Source organism: Labeo rohita, chromosome 21, assembly GCF_022985175.1.
Source record: "Labeo rohita strain BAU-BD-2019 chromosome 21, IGBB_LRoh.1.0, whole genome shotgun sequence".
In the NCBI taxonomy this organism is placed as follows: Eukaryota; Metazoa; Chordata; class Actinopteri; order Cypriniformes; family Cyprinidae; genus Labeo; species Labeo rohita.
Window position 1 is genome coordinate 12,739,131 of NC_066889.1, and position 19,817 is coordinate 12,758,947.

Genomic DNA, 19,817 nt, shown 5'->3' on the forward strand with positions numbered 1-19,817 from the left:
GCATATTTTCAGTGCACTAAAGGTATGACAGGGCTTGGTAATGATGGAGGGAAAATATTTTACTACTGTTGTCACGTGCACGCCCTGATTTTGCTAAGTTAGATGTGTTCCTGGGTCAATATATTTTGTTGACCCTGGAACAACATTTCAATCCAGAATTTTAATCTTGACCACATCCCGACACCTAAACTTACCCATGAGTAATCCCTAAAATCAGAGGAAATGATAGATGAATTACACTGATGTACAACCACCAAACACTGATTGTAAGCCTAAACTTTACAAAAACTATAAACTGTTTTTTCAAATCTGATAATTACAACGTTGTTCCAGGGTCAACAAAGATGTTGATCCAGGAACATGTCATACTTGGTAAAATCAGGTTCTGCGTTGTGACGTAGGCCTACTAAATGGCAAAATACTAATTTATATTTTAAATCTATAATTAAAATCATATAAACTAATAAAGATATATATGCAATAGAGTTCTTTTTGGAACCAAACAGTACATGTGTTGTTGACTTTGCTGGTAATAATAAACACATGACCTATTTTCATGGCAGGCTTGTTAGATTTCATGAAACTTAAGTAGTAGTGTAATTCTGTTAAAGAGGGTTAAATTGAATATATGGGGTATTATTAAGTTTCAATACAGAAACCTGGTCTTTGAGGTATTTACAATATTTTTTTAAAAAGTGCTTATCTGTTTTAGTAGGTTTTTCTTTTCAAAACTTCTTTTGTTTGTCATGTTTCCTGAGTCTTGCGATGTATGTTTCACTCCATTACTCTATACTTCACAGCGAGTTTACTAAGCGAATACGACTTCAAAAAAGCGTTGACACTGTTAATATTGTACAGTGTTATATGTCTATAATAACACTGACAAAGATAAATACTAACACGGATGGAGAAAGAAGGGAATTTATAAAATGAGCACATAATGATTCATCCCTCAACTGAAGCACATAGGCGGTGTTATGACGTGATATCTGTCAGATGATGAAGGCGGGACGGGCAGAACCCGGGAAGCTTTTGAAAATTGAAACACCCGCGTTTTGCCTGTGCTGTATGTTGTTGTGTTTGAAGGCGCTTGTAACTACGACTCTGTGACTGTAAGTATATATTTTAATACGCTGATTATTATTTATTTTATTTAAACGAACGAGAATAATAATACATACAAGTTACAAGATCTAAATACAAGGTTTAATTAATAATAATAAAAAAAGAATAAAGTCTTAAAATGTAAGTACATTTCTTTAGGGCAATCGCTGAATCAATATTCATTTAAATCACCAGTAATTTGCTCGAATGTGAACTGTGTTTCGAAATTCGTGGAACTTCATTAGTCAGCAGATGTGGAATGAAACACTGAAAAAAGAAAAGTGACATGTAGCGAGGTTGTTGTTTGAGCATATATACATGCTTTGAGATTTTGAATAATGACTGATTCGGGTGTTTAGGATACTATGTTTTCAGTATGTTTAATGAAGTGTAATCATAAGATATGATTATTCATGTGTAGGTTGCCAATGAAATATGCCATAACTTATGTATATTGTTATTGTATAATATATATTTTATTTTACACGAATGCATCTTATTATGTATAAAACTCTATTTCAATAATATCAACACGTATGGTATTGTATGTATTACTGTATTGTATGTCGTGGAGGGAAATACGCAAGAGCTTTTGAGCGGGGACACCCACAAGGAAATCACTTTTCAGGGTTGACAAGTCCTCGGTTTTCCCGCGGAATTGGGCTACTGTTGCCGCGGGTTAAAAAGTGCTTTTTTTTTTTGGCAGACCTGGCAACCCTATCACACGTGGAGCAGCTGTCAAGGAACCGGTTTCATTCAGCTCGAACTTCTCAAGGTAGGCATTTAACGCGTTCTTATAGAATAGTTTAAAATAACGTAAGTTGGATACGGCATATAGTGTGAATGATTTGTTACATACATAAGGAATAAATGACGACGAGCCGTTAAATTATTAAAACATAATGTGTTTTCTTGTAATCTACTATCTTAAGTAAAACTGCCAGTACTACTTCTATAAGGTATTTTAAGTAAGTTATTGATTTGTAACATTATTAAAACATTATCAAAAATATTGTCAAACATTAGACATAAATACTAGATAGTTTATCGCAGCAGCGGATGAGACGTACTTATTCACACGTTTACTTACACACGTCACACTGTGGAGGATTGTTACATCATTCGGAAAAGACAAAGAAAATCGCCGCGTTTATTTCTCGTCTATTTCTAATGGGGACCTCAGCATTATATATTTAATATATATTGGACAATGAAAAAAGGTTGAGAACCACTCAAATTAAATGACAAGAAGGACTCACAGTTTTTGTTAACACTTTATTGCATTAACTAACATTAACAAACAATAAACAATTATTACAGTATTTATTAATCTTTGTTAATGTTAGTTAATAAAAAACACAACCGTTCATTGTTAGTTCACGTTAGTTCGCAGTGCATTATCTAACAAACACAACTCTTGATTTTAATAATGCATTAGTAAATGCTGACATTAACTAAGATTAATAAATGCTGTAGAAGTAGTTAACTAGTTAACTACTAAAGTAGTTAAGTAATGTTGATTAATGAACCTTATTGCAAAGTGTTACCCAGTTTTTGATTGACTTTTTTACTTAATTGTATTTTTAATTCTTAATTGTATACACAATTGTTAATTGTGTATTTATTGTGTATTGATATCACTAAACTTGGTTTGTGATCTAACAACAAAAATATTACTTTTTTTTTTTCAGAACATTTAAAAATGAGGTTTTGTAAGGGAACATCAGATAAGAGGTAAGTGCTGATAACAGCAAATCATTCTAAATTATTCAGAAAAATATTAAAAGAATAACTTTACTTTTTGTACTTGTGATATTTTATTTATTTCATTTATGACATTATATAACAATTGTCTCTCTCTAATTTGACAGTGGCCTTGTGGCTGTTATCTTTTTCTTGTTGGGAATGGGAACTCTGCTTCCATGGAACTTCTTCATAACTGCAATGAATGTAAGACACAGACCTGTACTGATTGATGATTATTTTTCAATCTCATCATGTGCTCATACTCAGTACCGTTACCTTCTGTTTGCAGTATTTCACTGACCGTTTGAAAAACGATACAAATTCTACACAGCCTGACACTTACATGTTTGGTAACAAGAGTGTGCTGTTAGCCCAGCTTCCTTTGCTGCTATTCACACTTCTCAACTCCTTTCTATACCAGCAGTGAGTATATGATTCATGCAACAATTGTTTACTTCCACAAGTCATATAGCGTTGCATAGGTCTGTAGGTGTGGGTAGTTAAAGGAATAGCTCACCCAAAAATTGACTCACCCTCAGGCCACCCAAGACGTAGACAAGGTTTTTCTTCATTGAAGAAATTTAGCATTACATCACTTCTTTACCAGTGAATACTTTGCAGTGAATGGATGCAATGAGTTCAAACAGCTGATAAAAACTAATAATTTTGTTTTAGATAAAGAAAAAAATATTGTTTGGGTGAACTATTTAAAGAACTGTTTAAAGAGAACTTGTGTGGCTTCATATGACGTAAATTATGTCTCTTACTGAAATATGTAGTAGAAAACCCATGAAAGATTTATGTTATTTTAAAAAATCCAGATTGTTTTATACATATTTTAGACTATGGTGGGCTTCATTATTTCAATGACGTGAAATGGTTTGACTCGGTGAGCTACTGCCGCTACCTGTTGCTATTTTTACTACAGCACAACTCATAAAATAAAATACGATTACCACAGCTACTGAAAGAGCTTACAGGTGGCGATGGGTATAAGCACAGGCTTATATAAAATATCGTACCATAGATTTTCCCCACAAGCAGTCTAAACACCACCGGAGATATCAAGTGAAATCTGCGCTGAGAAACTCCTTCAGTGGCTCATTACAAGCGTCTGCATGTTTACATCCTGTCAGAATGGCATTTAGAGTTTCTTGTCTCTGCCATTTTTTAAGCTCTTTCAGTAGCTGAGGCCTACTAAATGCCTCAAAGGTGTCAGGACTAAAGTGGAGAGAACAAAGACGTGGGGCTTTAGGAAGTAAGTTTTATTCATCCATAGGCATCTTTCCGTTTTTTCTCCTCTTCTTATCGCTAAGAAATCAGTGAAGACTTACATCGCTTCTCTTGATGCCATTTGACTGAAAATTACAACCAGAATCCACACTATGTGGCATCATATCAGTATTTTATTTTCTGAGTTGTGCTGTGGTAAAAATAGCAACAGGTTGCGCAAGTAGCTCACACAGTTTCTCACCATCGAAATTATGGCGCCCCCATAGTCCAAAATATGCATAAAACAATGTGGATTGTTTAAATAAAATAAGTCTTTCGTGGGTTTTCTACTACATATTTCAGTAAGAAACATTATTTATGTTATATTAAGCCATACAAGTTTAAATACCTGGGATTCCTTTCAACAACTTTCATTTTATGATAATGAGTTGTTATTTGACTCTTTTTCTTATGTAGCATTGCAGAAAAAATGCGGATTGCTGGCAGCATGGTCTTCATATTACTTCTCTTCATTCTCACGGCCATTTTAGTGAAAGTTAAAATGGACCAGGACCACTTCTTTTCCATTACAATGGCGACAATCTGGTTTATTAACAGTATGTTTCTTCATACCCCTTTTCACTTTATATTAAAAAGTGTACTACAGTAGTACCATCTCATCTTTCTTGCAATTTTGCCTAGTGTTTGGGGCTGTGCTGCAAGGTAGTCTGTTCGGTCTGGTCGGTAAGATGCCTCCGAGATTCAGCTCCCTGTTCATGAGTGGGCAGGCAGTGGCAGGAATCTTCTCTGGTATTGCCATGCTGTTATCAAATATCTGTAAGTACCTGAAGTATTCTAATTACTTGGTGTGCTGTTTACCTTCACTGTACATAAACAGGCTCAGCCTTTTGTAGTTTAAATAATGTAAATAATTGTGCAGCCCTACTTCACACCATACAATTTTTAAGTAAATAAATGTTGGTATTTTTATTAGCAATCTTGATTAGCAAACCCATTTATTCTGACAGCTTTGTTTTTATGCAATCTTTAGATGAAACCGACTCAGAGAGTTCTGCCCTGGGATATTTCATAACCCCCTGTGTTGCCACTCTACTTACTTTATGCTGTTACCTCATACTTCCGCATCTGGTAGGTGCAACAGGTTGCTATAAAATATAAAAACATTAGCACAACAGCATTGGATTATGTCTGATTTTGTACTAAATATTACAGAGATTTGCCCAACTTCATTTGGAAAATGTGTCCACTAAAACTACACTGAAAGAGCCATCAGCAAATAGTTCTGGTATGTGTACATTTTTCCATTGTTTGGACAAATTACACAAAGTCAAGCATAGTTATTCAAAAATCATGCATTTTGATGTTCTTTTTCATGTTACAGAGATTGGTGAAGTGAAGTTGAATCGTTTTGATGACATTGGTGAAACTGAAGCATGTGAAAAGCTGAATGAGCTCAAACAGGAGGAGAAGTCAACTGTGCCACAGGTTTTCAAAAAGGTATAGCGAATGTATTTTCTGTTTATATTCTCACTATCAGGAAAAATTCACTGAATGTATTTTAAAAGAATTAGTAAGGATGTATTTTATTATTTTTTTTATAGATTTGGGTGATGGCTTTATGTGTGACATGCGTGTTTGCCGTCACACTGTCCGTTTTCCCAGCAATTACTATTAATACAAAACCTTCTGGCCTATTTGAAGGGAAAGGTGAGTCTGCCGAGATTTTTAAAGCTCATGTATTTTGCTTGTCAAAGCACTTTGATTCACATCTGTTTTCAACTTACAGAGAACATCTTTATACCATTGTGTTCATTCATTGTCTTCAGTGTGATGGACTGGGTTGGCAGAAGCCTCCCTTCTCGTCTTCAGTGGGTGAGTCTCGTCGAAGCATGTATCAACAGTACAACTTCTAACTAAGGAAATTATTCTTTATCTAACCTCCAGCTTTGTTCTTTTCCAAAATTCCCAGCCTTCAATGAAGAGTCATTTATTCCCTCTTTTTGTGGTTTTGAGGGTAGTTTTTATTCCTGCCCTCATGCTCTGCAACGTTCAGCCTCGTTTCTCCCTCCCAGTCTTTTTCAAGCATGACATGGCTTATATCATCATCATGTCTTTGTTTGCCATGACCAATGGATATTTTGCCTGCCTCTCCATGAGCTATGCTCCACAGTAAGTGCACTTAAAGGGAACACAAAGGTTGCTTTAATTCCTAGCAATTACAAGATTAAAGTTGTAATATTTCGAGAGAAAATTTGCCTATTGCGCACACAAATTGCCCGGATTGTGAGCACCGGAAGATATTTCAGTCAGAGTTTTATAGTGAAATACAAACAATACCTCTGTTACAACAATGTGTTTTTCACACTCTTTCATGCTCTAATGTGGCGTAACAGATCGCTGTGTTCGCCTCAGTTTAAGTGGCATGTGAATCAGTCATCTTTCTGATTACAATGAGACATTTGTTTCATTAAATTAGGCTGATGTTGCTATAAACAAAAAATATATAAGGAAAAACACATTTATAATTTGTATTTCATGATAAAACTGACAGAATTTGAAAGCTGAGCTGTTATATTAAAAGCAACAAAGCACAAAATTATTGTGATTACCGAGTGGCTGGCATGCTACAAATAATGAATGGAAGATGTTAAATAATATTTCCAATCATTTACTGTATTATACCATCAAGCTTGTGTTTTATTGATGGTATAATAGTCACTTAATATACCTCAGAAAATACACCAATATAACTTATGTTTAGAATGTTTTATTGTTATTTTTAATAAATACATGTGAGGAATGAAAAATGGGATGCCATAGATGTTTTTGTGGAGTAGGTGGTGGGATGGGATTTTTACAAAGAGAACAGTACATTTAATGAAAAAATCGAAAAGACAATTGATTCAAGTGATCTGTCCCACCACATTTAAGAGCATGAAAAACACTTTATTGCAAGACACATTATTTGTATTTTGCTATACAACTGACAGATTTTAAAAGCTGACTAATTCAACTAATTCATGTCTAATTCAAGACAAATGCATTGTTTCCCATAATGTATCTCAGAACAGCTACAAACTCTGTTTATTCTTTATCTAGGCTGGTGAGGCCTAAAGATGCAGAGACAGCAGGGGCTCTGATGACCTTCTTCCTGGCTTTGGGACTCTCTTTGGGTGCCGCTCTCTCTTTTGGCCTAAAAATGCTTCTTTAGGGAAGATCCCACAATCGCACAATACTTTTGCTTTATAGCACTTTGTAGTCATCTCATGAAGAAAAAATCAGAAACAAATTTAGCCTTAAACTTCTCTCTTAACCTTGTTTTATTTGTGTCTGTATTTTAACGTTTTCATAGGGTGTTTTTAAAGGGAAGTCTTTTTATATTTAAAATGTTTCATGATTTTGTTTTTTTCAATTGGAATTATTATTGTTATTTTTTTTTACATTAAATGGTTGTTTTTATATTAGTTTTTTATATTGTAAATTATTTTTTATGATTTTTTTATTTGGTATTTGTAGGTGGATCTATTTATCTTTTAGATGTTTTATGCTTTTTTGTGTGTTTTAATTGTTTTTACTACATTTTTAATAAAATCGTAAAATCGCTTAATGTGCAAAGGCTTTAACTTCAATCTGATAATGACACAATTGCGTCACAAATGCAGACATGGCTTTATGTTTACATAGTATCATAGTACATAGTTTGTTTGCAACAGGTAAAAAGGCAGTATAAGTCATTATAATAAGTAAATATGTCTTTACTGGATGCAACAAATGCCTCGTTTATAATGCGTGTCGTGTCAGTAGTATTGCTTTGGAAGCTAATATTTCAATATGGTAAGTAACGTAACATTTCGAGGGATATATAGCTGCAGCTTGGAGATCTCCACATGGGGGCGGGAACTCCAAAATAGTGTGGGCGCTCCAAAATCGGGCGTGGCTTCCTGCCTTTGACAGGCAGGCACGTGACACGCATGCGCAATTTCTCCCCCAATCCATTTTAGCGCAAACTCCGCCCCACAGCTGATTTTAAAGGTTTTTTTGGTTGTGTCAATGGCAGTGTTAAATACCTACACCAGCGGTGGCGAACTCCGGTCCTGGAGAGCCGCAGCCCTGCAGAGTTCAGCTCCAACCCTAATTAAAACTCACCTGCCTGTAGCTTCCTAGTAACCTTTCAGACCTTGATTAGCTTGTTCAGGTGTGTTTGATTACGGTTGAAGCAAAACTATGCAGGGTTGCGGCTCTCCAGGACCGACGTTCGCCACCCCTGACCTACACTATGCTAACCCTACCCCACACCTTACTAGGGCTGTTCGATTCCTAAAATTTTGGAATTCGAATTCCGATTCCTGGTTCTGGAATCGATTCCTCGCTGTTGTTTTCGATTCTTGTTTTTTTTATTATTATTTTATAGTGGAGGAACCAAATTTTGCCATGACTGTAGGATATAAAGGTCTTAGAAAGTAGCCTAATCATAATATGAAGGTTTATTTTTTAAAAATTATGATACATTTTGTATTTAAATTGTAATTTTGTCTGCATTGCACATTAAATTAGTCATAGCCCACAATGCAGTAGTGGTCATGCGTTTATCGCATGAATGGAACAAGGCACAGTTCAGCTGAATGATGTGTACTTGGTATGGTTTGCGCAAAATTAATAAACTGTACACTGACCATAGACTGTAAAAAACATGGACGTAGTGTCCGTGACGTCACCCGTAGGTTTCTGAAGAGCATTTTTGAAGCTCTTAGTGGGCGGGAGTCAGCCGTCGCCATCTTGGAATCGCGTCATTGCACATCACTCCCGGATAATCGAAAATGGGCAAATAGGCGGGACGTGGGTGGAGCTGGTTGCTGAAACCACGCCCACCTGTAGCATTTATTTAAGATGGAAATAGAATCAAGACCCTCGTTTTCTATTCTGTCGTGCAGCACTCAAAACTGTGGGCAATTAAGGACGTTTCACCGTAAAATAACTTTTGAATCGTTTTTTAACTGGTTCATTAAAACGATCTATCTTGAAAACGAATCAGACTTCTAACGTAATCACTATTAGCGAGCAAGGCTGCATCCTCAAACTCAGACGTGCTCAGTACCGACTCTTCATTCAGTTTATTTTCGTGAATCGATGCTCAGTGACGTTTGAGTACAACAGTCGATATATGCAGCCTTTGTGTGATGAAGCCTTTCGTTTCAGAGGCGCCCATAGATAAGCTTTGTTGAACTGAAAACAGCTATGAATGGAGAGTCGATTCCCCTTGATGGGATCGATTCCCAACGCCTCGGAATCGATTCTTTTTGGAATCGACTCCCCGCCCTACACCTTACCCTAACCTTAACCAGTGAAATTGACTGCACGGCTGGATTGGCGCTGAACAGCGTGGCAGATAAACAGTTAATAGGATTATGCGATATGAAATCGTCGGGCCGTTCTGTAACTCGCCAACCGGACCTCACCGGAAAATTGGAGCTTTTTAATTACATCCAGCGTCACTACCCCTTCCTACCCTGCGAATTTCAAGAACCGGGACGCCCCCGTTGCTTAAAACTAGGGTGGGAAGTTCGAGACCTAGTGTCGACACACGTTTCGAAACAGTGTTCCAAAGCATTGCTTGAGGCTGTCACGTGACCTGTCAACACGAAGCTGACACGTCACGCCAGGCTCAAATACAAAGCGTGTGGGTCGCGCTGTCTCATACCCGCTAATAATTTAGTGCAGTGTTATAATTATATCGGTCAAAATGTGTGTATGTAGTTTTTTACGTGGTGTATCGTTGTTAAAGTACTACTAAAAAACAATGACGTGTGATTGAATGGCTCTAGTCTGAAAGAAAATTGAAACACCAAGATAAAAGGATAAAGTCCTTCCTTAACCACAAACTCTTTTTGCTGCTTGTAAACAACTTTCTCAGTTGTCAACAGCTCACATTGGTGATATATATAATATATATAATTAATAAATAATTGCATTCGTATTTGTGCATTTTTTCTCCTTCATTAGTGTTTTTTTTTTTAATGACCAAAAACAGAACAAATTTACATATATAAATGGTATACAGAACAAAAAAGGAAAGACAGACAAATGTGTACACACAAACCATGTCAAAAGACTGCATATAATTGTGATAAACATCAATCAGAGCCTAAAATGCATGTCAAAACACCTAATTTTCTATACATTTGGTTATATGCAGTTTTCATATTATATCAGATTCAACTGTCCAGGAACTTCAGAAGTGGGCTCCAAAAGTGGACATTTTATTCTTGAGTGAGGAAGTTAAGTTCTCAAGTGTAAGACTGTCTGCTAACAGATTGAGCCAGTGTAAGTAATAATTGAGTTATGTCCTTCCAGTTTAATAATATTACTTTTTTTTTTTTTGCTAATATAGATGAAAAAAAAAAGTTTTATATTCTTTTGGAAAAGATCAAATAGCAGTTATAATAAAGGAGACAGAGAGATAATATTTAAAATCTCTTCTAATTTATCCACAACTTCTGTCCAAAATTTCAATATTTGTGCATTTTTTAACAATGTGAATGTTTGTGTTCTGTTATAAAGAAGACACAAAATGGTGCAATTGCATTGGTCTAATTTATTGGTGTATTAAACATTCTATTTAGGAGGCGAAAAGACAGAAGTTTGATGCAAGTAAAAAATGAAGAACATTTGCCTTTTTCATTGTTTTGTGCAAAGTACAACACATTTTGGAAACTCTATCGCTGCACACATGTGCCACCTTGCTAATGACATAATATGCTTATAAAATTCACAAATAAACTGTACAATGATACCACAATGAACAAAACATCTGAATGACACATTTTGTGTAAGAATTTTTATTGAGCACCAGATGGCGGAGTAGAGAACTGTATCAAAAGCTTCGAAGCAGTTTGTTTTAAAAGCCTCAATGCTTCAAAAGCCTCGTTCGGCACATCCCTAACTAAACCCATCCTAAAACAAAGCGATAGAGTAAAACCTTTCCCCTGCGCTTCACTGGGACGGCTCGTGGGTGATTCACGTTTATATCATTAACCACTAGCCACGAGCTTTGGGGCTCTGCTCTCACTGAGCATATTTAATTATATAGCATAGTTTATTTTATTTGGGATCAACTACAAACTTTTTATTTTATAAAGTTTAGTTTTAAAATGTAAATCCCACCTGAATCACTCAGCTTTTTTTATTCACATAAGTGGCCCCACCGGCCTCACCTGTTACAAAATGCCATGCAGACACATGATTAAAATGTTATCAGCAAAGGTTAACCAAATACAAGCCATCCTGATGCCAAAAATCAAACATACCTTTGCAGGCAACACTGCACAATTCTTGTCTAACTTACATCGCTGTTCCGGCATCAAAACATGGAGGCTGGACTGTTACAGCTGATCTGAGGTAAAACGCTCATGTCAATCAACTATCATGGGAGCGGCCTCTGTGGGTGTGGCTTGATTGAAAAAGGGGATATTATTTTTACAGATTAATTAAAGATTAATCATTATAGGGTAGATTTGTACATACACTGCCAACACACATTAATGTTCAAACAACATGTAAAAGTGAACTTAGCATCCGATGACCCCTTTAATATATAAATTTATATGTATTGTATGTAAATGCTGGTATGTCAATACCATCAGCGAACAATATGATGATGTGATGGGTCTCATTGAAGGCCATTGCATTGTCGAGCTCCTCTGTTTTCACGCTCTCTAAAATCTCTGTATAGACTTTAGTGATATTGGTACCTGTTTTACCACCTTTACCTGTTTTTTTTCACACCAGACTATTACAGTCAGCAGGTTAATGAAAACATTTCTAATTGAAACAACTGACTAAATCTAAATTAAAATGAATCAAAATTAGAACATGATTGATATTTTAACTATTACATAGGACAGCAATGAAGACTTAGACGTAAATATACTGTTTTTGCATTGCACATTCAGTAATAATAATCTCAAAAAAGATCCAATTGTATCCATGTATGCAATAAGACTCAAATGAGATTCAAACAGAATACTTAATGTCATAAGTAAATTTGTCCAGGTCTTCAGAAATTCTCTCTAGGCTTCTTTCATGGTCATGAAGTTTGAAGTTCCTCAGTTTGATTATCCGTGAAACATCTGTAGCAAATATCAGGATCTCATAGTTTGGGGAGACCGGGTAATAACTAATCCTTTGGGAAAGAGCATTGAGAATTCAAAGATGGAAGCAACATCTGTTTTCCAATCAAAATGCTGAATTTCAGTGCAGTTAATGTTACCATTATGTAAAACAGGATATTCACTAAGATGCAGCAAGTATGCAGTAGTTTATGGGAGACTATACGCCCATCCTGAAACACACTAATGCACATATTGAAAGTTTCTGACAATGATTAGGACTCTTGAGAGCATCTCAGTGTGTCACATTCTGGAGCATCAGTGAATGTTTGAACCATTTTTAATAGTTGTGTTCGAGTCCCTCAATTGTCCACAATGTGAAAAGGTGGATCTCAAAATCATACAGTCACTGCTGGAAAGGGTTCAAATATGCAAAATATGCTGGAAAAGTAAAGAATCTGCAGGATCTGGAGGATTTTTCTGAAGAACAGTGCTCAGTTTAACTGTTGAGAACAAACACGGGACTCATGAACAACCGTCACAAAACAACAACAACAACAACAACAACAAAAACAGTGGTAGATCATCCAGGTGACCACACACAGTATTAAGAACCAAGGGGAACCAATGGGGTTATTTTAATAATTTCAACTATTACTTTCTCTTGTGGACTATATGTAAAACATCTTTTATGTAAAATATCTTACTCAGGTCAGTACTAAATAAAAAATAACATGCATTTCATATGATCTCTCTTATTTTGTTAAAACATTTTCACATTTGTCCAAACTTTCGCATACCACTGTATGTTTAGGGTGTTTTGACAACATAATCAAAATAAACGGGGGCAGCCGTGGCCTCCCTAATGGTTAGGGAGTCGGGCTTGTAACTGAAAGGTTGCGGGTCTGAGTCCCAGGTCCGGCAGGGATTGAGGGTGGGGGGAGTGAATAACCAGTGCTCTCTCCACCTTCAATCCCATGACTGAGGTGAGTCCCTTGAGCAAGGCACCGAACCCCCAACTGCTCCCCGGGCGCCGCAGCGATAGCAATATGGCTGCCTACTGCTCCGGGTGTGTGTGTGTGCGTGTTTGTTCACTACTCACTACTGTGTGTGCGCACTTGGATGGGTTAAATGCAGAGCACAAATTCCGAGTATGGGTCACCGTACTTGGCCACACGTCACGTCCTTTCCTAAAACATTTCCAGATAAAGCATTATGAAATAATTTACTTGCTTTGCTTGGTTTGCCTATGCTTTGTTTATAATGAGGAGGACGTCTTAAAGGAGAAGTTCACTTCCAGAACAAAAACTGACAGATCTCACCCTCTTGTCATCCAAGATGTTCATGTCTTTCTTTCTTCAGTCGTAAAGAAATTATGTTTTTTTGAGGAAAGCATTTCAGGCTTTTTCTTCATATAGTGGACTTCAATGGTGCCCCCGAGTGAATTTCCAAAGTGCAGTTTAAATGCAGCTTCAAAGGGATCTAAATGATCTCAGCCGAGGTAGAAGGGTCTTTTCTAGTGAAATGATCGGTTATTTTCTAAACAAAATTCCAATTTATATACTTCTTAACCTTAAGCACTTGTATTGTCTAGGTCTGCCTGAACTCTGTTTTTCTGGTTCAATACAGTTAGAGTATGTCAAAAAAAAACCCTTCCATCTCATTTTCTCCTCCAACTTCAAAATCGTCCTACATTGCTGTTTGAAGGGCGCTTGATCTTTGCATGTTCACTTTGCAAACACTGGGTTGGTTCTTCTGCAGCGACATATGATGGTTTTGAAGTTGAAGTTTGAAGTCTGAGGTTATATTAACTGTTAATTTTTTTTTTTTAAATATCGCTAGATAAGACCCTTCTTCCTTGGCTGGGATCGTTTAGAGTCCTTTGAAGCATTTAAACTACATTTTGGAAGTTCAAACTCGGGGGGCACCATTGAAGTCCACTACATGGAGAAAAATGCTGAAATGCTTTCCTAAAAAACAATTTCTTTACGACTGAAGAAAGAAAGACATGAACATCTTGGATGACAAGGGGGTGAGTACATTATCTATAAATTAGATAAAAGTGTTCTAGAAACATTTTCTGTTCGTAACTTATTTCAAAAACCGAAACTTTCATATATTCTAGATTCATTACATGTAAAGTGAAACATTTCAAAAGTTTTTTGTTTTAATTTTGATGACTGGAGCTTACAGCTCATGAAAGTCAAAAATCTAATATCTTAAAATATAAGAATATTTACATTTGCGTTTCATTAAATGTCCATCCCTACAGTATAAATTCCGGATATCTCTTGTTCTTTGAAACCACAATAATAGGGAAGACTGCTGACTTGGCAATGGTCCAGAAGACAATCATTGACACCCTCCACAAAGAGGATAAGTCACAGAAGGTCATTGCTGAAAGGGGTGGCTGTTTACAGAGTGCTGTATGAAAGCATATTAAATGCAAAGTTGACTGGAAGGAAGAAACTGGGTAGGAAAAGGTGCACATGCAACAGGGATGACCACAAGCTTGAGAATGCTGTCAAGCAAAGCCGATTCAAACACTTGGGAGAGCTTCACAAGGAGTAGAATGAACCTGGAGTTAGCGCATCAAGAGGCACCACACTCTTCAGGAAAAGGGCAACCAAGCCACTTCTAAAACAGAAACAGCGTCAGAAGCATCTTACCTGGGCTAATAAGAAAATGACCTTGACTGTTGCTAAGTGGTCCAAAGTCTTCTTTTTAGATAAAAGTAAATTTTGCATTTCATGTTAAAATCATGGTCCCAGAGTCTCAGAGAGGCACAGAATCCAAGCTGCTTGAAGTCCAGTGTGAAGTCTCTGAAGTCAGTAATGATTTGGGATGTCGTGATATCTGCTGGTGTTGGTCCATTGTGTTGTATCAAGTGCAAAGTCAATGCATCCGTCTACCAGGAGATTTTGGAGCACTTTATGCTTCCATCTGCTGACAAGCATTATAGAGATGCTGATTTCCTTTTCCAGCAGGACTTTAGCACCTGCCCACCGTGCAAAAAACACTTCCAAGTGGTTTGCTGACCATGATATTATTGTGCTTGACTGGCCAGCCAACATGCATGACCTGAACCCCACTGAGAATCTACGGGATATTTTTTAGAATAAGATGAGAAACAGTCAATCCAACAATATACAGATGAGCTGACGGTTCAATAGTGCCTCAGCCGTGCCACAGGCTGATCACTTACACATCACTCCTTACTCATGCTGTCATTTGTGCTAGGAGCAAGTAATTTGCTATCATTTGTGCTGCTGACCAAGTATTGAATCCATAAATGAACATACTTTAAAGAACTTGAACTTTTCTGTTTTGCAAATCGGTTTTTGATTGATATTAGGAAATATTCTAATATTTTGAGATGTTATGAACTGTAATATTATGAACTATAAGCTCTAATCATCAAAATTAAAACAGAAAAACTTTTGAAATGTTTTACTTTACATGTAATGAATCTAGAATATATGAAAGTTTCAGTTTTTGAAATAAGTTACAAACAAAAAATGAACTTTTTCATGGTAAGTTTCCTTATCTTTTTTAGTAACTTTTTATACTTCAAATTATATTTATTGTGTGTCTTTGTAGATATATTGTGCTAATGTTTTAGCTGTTAGCTGTAAGGTGTGCTAGTTCATGGCTACAAGATTATGGGTTAGTTGTAACATCAGTAACCCATGTTATAATTTTTATGTTTTGTTTAAAATTCAGTATAGGCCTTGGAAGAAAAAGACAAACTGAGGGGAGTCTCTAAATGTTCAAAAGGTCAATTTTATTATGAACAATTACTATGACATTAACAAACATGCTTAAAGTGCCCCTATTATGCCATTTTAAAGGTTGCTAATATTGTTTTAATAGACTCCCAAAACAGGTTTACATGTATGCAAGGTCAAAAAACACTTTAGTTTTCTCCAAAAATAGATTTAAATTTACCCTATTTCTAAATGATTCATAAACGACTCGTGCGAAGCAGTTCGAAGAATCAGTCTCTCTAAACCCCTCCTTTCCGTGAGCCCTCACCACTGTGATTGGTCAGATGGCGCAGTCCTTTATGATTGGTCTATCGCGTACGGTGTGTCGGAAAACGAAACGCCCATTGCCATAACTGACTGACAGCACTGGATACTTGTCAACATAGACATATATAGAGATAGACGCCGCATTGGCTGCTGGAAACGAGAAATGCGGCCGCCATCTTGGACCGGGCATACTCTGGAATTGATTACATCGCGTAGCAGCAGCAGAAGTGAGAGAACATGCCTGAACATAAGATAAGGCTGCACCACATTGCCAAGCTCACCTCTCTTGAACTTCAGAAAGGGAGCACGAGAAAAAAGCTCTGCAAAACAGTCCTTTATCAGGGTTTTTAGTGTGTGTGTGTGTGTGTGTGTGTGTGTGAGCGAGAGAGAATGAAATACTCCAAGTAGACTCTAATGTAATATTCATATAGTGTTTCTTCAACTTATTAAAATACCTTTACCGTCACTATCTGTTTCTGCTTCTCTATCATATTTATAGTGTGTGATTTGCAAAATTCCTATCATAGCCTACACCTCATATGGTTATGGTTGCGCTTTTGTCCAAAGTGACATAAATACAAAACAATATAATACTTAAATTTAACAGGGAACAGATTGAGATGTTGGTCAGATTATAGCTAATAAGGAGAATAGCAAAAATGAACAACGTCAATTCAGTCAATAGCATAATGAAATAAACAATGAAAATGAGGGAAAACAGCAATAATAAACAATGTCAATTCAAGCAAAATATAATAACAGCATGGTAAGACTACATTAAGGAGAATATCAGTAATGAACAACAATGTCAAATTAATAAATAGCCAAATGAAAATAGAATAAAACTATACAAACCATAACACATTAGAAGTGCTTAATGAACTAAGTCCATGTTGTAAGTCTTTAGACCCTCTTACAGGGCTCTCAAGTTTTGGAAAAAGTTTGGAGTGAGATTACTATTAGGGGAGGAGCCTCTCAAATATTTGCAGCAGCAGCCCCTCAGCACCATGCAATTCTCTCAAGTTTTTGATAGAAATTCAATTTTATTTATTATTAAGTCTGACCAGCACAAAATAGAAATTATCACAACTGGTAAATCCGATAAAAGTCAAATTCATACAAAATTAAAAAAACAAAAAAAAAAAATGTTTTATATATTTAAAACATATAAATGTATCAAAAATAAAAAGAAAGTTGGCCCCAAACGAGCCAAATTAACAGCAGTGCTCAATGTTTATACTGTACACATACAGTAGGATTGCAGAACCTGCCCTAAGCATCCTATGTCAAGCTGTGTGTGTGTGTGTGTGTGTGAGAGAGAGAGAGAGAGAGAGAGAGAGAGAGAGAGAGGCCTACACATTTCAACTTATGAATGGCATTTTGTATTGCAAGTATTTTTTGCACATTTTGATGCCTTGATGACAGTGGTAGGGGCTCGAACTTAACTACACTAACTAGTAATGGAATGATGTAATTTAATAACAAAATCTCTTACAGTTACTGAGAAACAATGTACAGTTAAATTACAGTTGCTTAAGAAAATGTTAACGATACACACACACAGATTTCCCAAATTGCATTGACTGGTCTAAAATATGACATACCAATGTTTCAGGATTTTAGAACACAGAACAGGACACACACTTAATTGATAACTGAATTTTAGAAAAGTAATCAAAAAGTAATCAAATATAATCAGTTACATTACTTTTAAAGCACTTAAAATAGTTATGCTACTTATTACATTTTAAATAGGGTAACTTGTTATCTGTAACTCATTACATTTCCAAAATAACCTTCCCAACAATGTTGGTACATTTGTATTTTTGAAATATATAAAACAATTTATTTTATAAATTTGTCTGGGGGGGGTTGCTTTTGAAAACTTTTTTTCTCTCTCCATAGGCGGAGGTTGAACCAACTCCAGTAAAGCTATAGCCTAAGTAACCTAATGGTAGTGTAATCTGTTAACAATGCACATTATATACCGTTTTTTAGGCAAGTACCAGATAATGAGTGCCTTGTCGTGAAATGTTTTAATACGACGAAAACTGTCTAACGTGATCACAATTTAATAATGATTTCATTTCAAACAACGAATAAATTATATAGAGAAAGGAGCAAAGAACACAGTATCAACAAAGCTTTTTGAAACTCCGAATCAGTAAAACACTGCATCGCAAAATGATTTCAAAGCGCTCCAGTCGGATCGCCAATCATTCGATTCAGAACGGGACTTCAAAGCGTGTATCGCGAATCGTTTGATTTAGATCGGAATTTAGGAGCGGGTTCGCGGGATTATCACCACCGGGGATAAAAACGATTCAGCAGAGGCAGGGATGCATAGACCAGAGTGGGAGAAATAGAACGGGACAAGTTGTCCCTTTCTCAGCGTGAGAAATACAAGGTGTGGCGTGAGAGCGTGTGAACTGGTTGAAATGCGTGTGTCTCACGGTGAATGCGTGAGACTTGAGAGCCCTGCTCTTAAAAGACCCAATACTATCACAGGAACGGAGATATTCATTATATTACTGTTAAGCTCACTATCAATATTAAAATACGCCAAACCATGTGTCATGTATCACAGCTACATTTATGACCTTTGCAGCAAAAAAAAAAACGCGTGAAAATCAGTTCGGTATTCCGTGAGGTATGATTAATTAAATGCGTTGACAGCTCATTACACCTGCCAAACAGATTACACTGAGTGGAGCGGGTGACCGGTCCAAGATGGCGGCCCCACGTCTCGTCAGCCCCAGTAGGGAGTATCGGTCGATGCGGCGTCTACTCTCTATATATGTCTATGCTTGTCAATACATAGAAAAGATGGCATCGATTCCAGCCAGAGTCTGATGATGAAACGGCTGAAGTGGCTGATCCACAAGTTAGCACGGTCTACCGTGGAAAGTGCTCGCAATTTGCTTTTATAACCGAACAGGGCACACCTCTATGTTGTAAACTTCAGCAATGTATAATGCATTAAGCGGCTTTCACACCGAACGCTTTCACCCTTCAGAGCGCAGCGGAAAAAGTTCATTTGAACAACTTGTTTGAACTTTGCTCCGCTGCACGTCCGCTTTAGTCAAGGCCGAAACAAGCCGTCCACGCAGGGCGGAAGTAGGGTGACCAGACGTCCCGAAAAATTCGGGACAGTCCCGAAATCTAAGCTGCTGTCCCGAATCCCGAATCCCGCTCTAATTGTCCCGAAAATTATACTGAAGCAAAATCTTAAATAGTTATTGTCTGATAAAACATAAAAAACTGTCCGTGGAGCGAGGTTGAGTCATCCTGCAGCAGCCTGGCAACCAGCTCCCGCCGGCTGCTCTTGGCTGCAGCATCTTGTTTTTTTTTTTTTTTTTTTTTAGATATACCGTAGGCGCGCATTAAGATATGCACTGATAAGCAAATTTTCATTCATGAAACTGACATGGCTGGTGTACCGGAACCCCAAAATGCTGCAAAAAAGCTAAAACGTCTCTGCAGGTACCGGGAGGAGTGGGTGGGCAGGTATCCATGGATTGCAAAAGCCCTACATGATGAAAGTAAAGCGTTCTGCAAAGTGTGTAGGAAAGAGTTTGGTGTCTTTTACGGGGGG

At 36.8% G+C, this 19,817-nt stretch overlaps 1 protein-coding gene across 1 annotated transcript; it reads left to right on the top strand.

Moving 5' to 3' along the window:
- Window positions 1-1,024: 1,024 nt before the first annotated feature.
- Window positions 1,025-7,645, top strand: slc29a2 (solute carrier family 29 member 2). The gene is made up of 14 exons (XM_051093658.1): window positions 1,025-1,112; window positions 1,811-1,879; window positions 2,796-2,838; window positions 2,976-3,054; window positions 3,140-3,273; window positions 4,540-4,679; window positions 4,765-4,899; window positions 5,114-5,211; window positions 5,296-5,368; window positions 5,465-5,580; window positions 5,685-5,790; window positions 5,870-5,955; window positions 6,053-6,252; window positions 7,183-7,645. Exons 3-14 carry the CDS (start codon window positions 2,807-2,809, stop codon window positions 7,292-7,294), a joined length of 1,311 nt encoding a protein of 436 aa, XP_050949615.1. The 5' UTR covers window positions 1,025-1,112; window positions 1,811-1,879; window positions 2,796-2,806; the 3' UTR covers window positions 7,295-7,645.
- Window positions 7,646-19,817: the final 12,172 nt, after the last annotated feature.

What these genes read in the sequence shown, in the direction of transcription:
- slc29a2 (XM_051093658.1), top strand. Translation starts at nt 2,807, where the DNA reads ATGAGGTTTTGTAAGGGAACATCAGATAAGAG. An exon ending in AACTCCTTTCTATACCAGCA is followed by an intron (nt 3,274 to 4,539) that starts GTGAGTATATGA and finishes TTTCTTATGTAG; the next exon opens with CATTGCAGAAAAAATGCGGA. An exon ending in CATGCTGTTATCAAATATCT is followed by an intron (nt 4,900 to 5,113) that starts GTAAGTACCTGA and finishes TGCAATCTTTAG; the next exon opens with ATGAAACCGACTCAGAGAGT.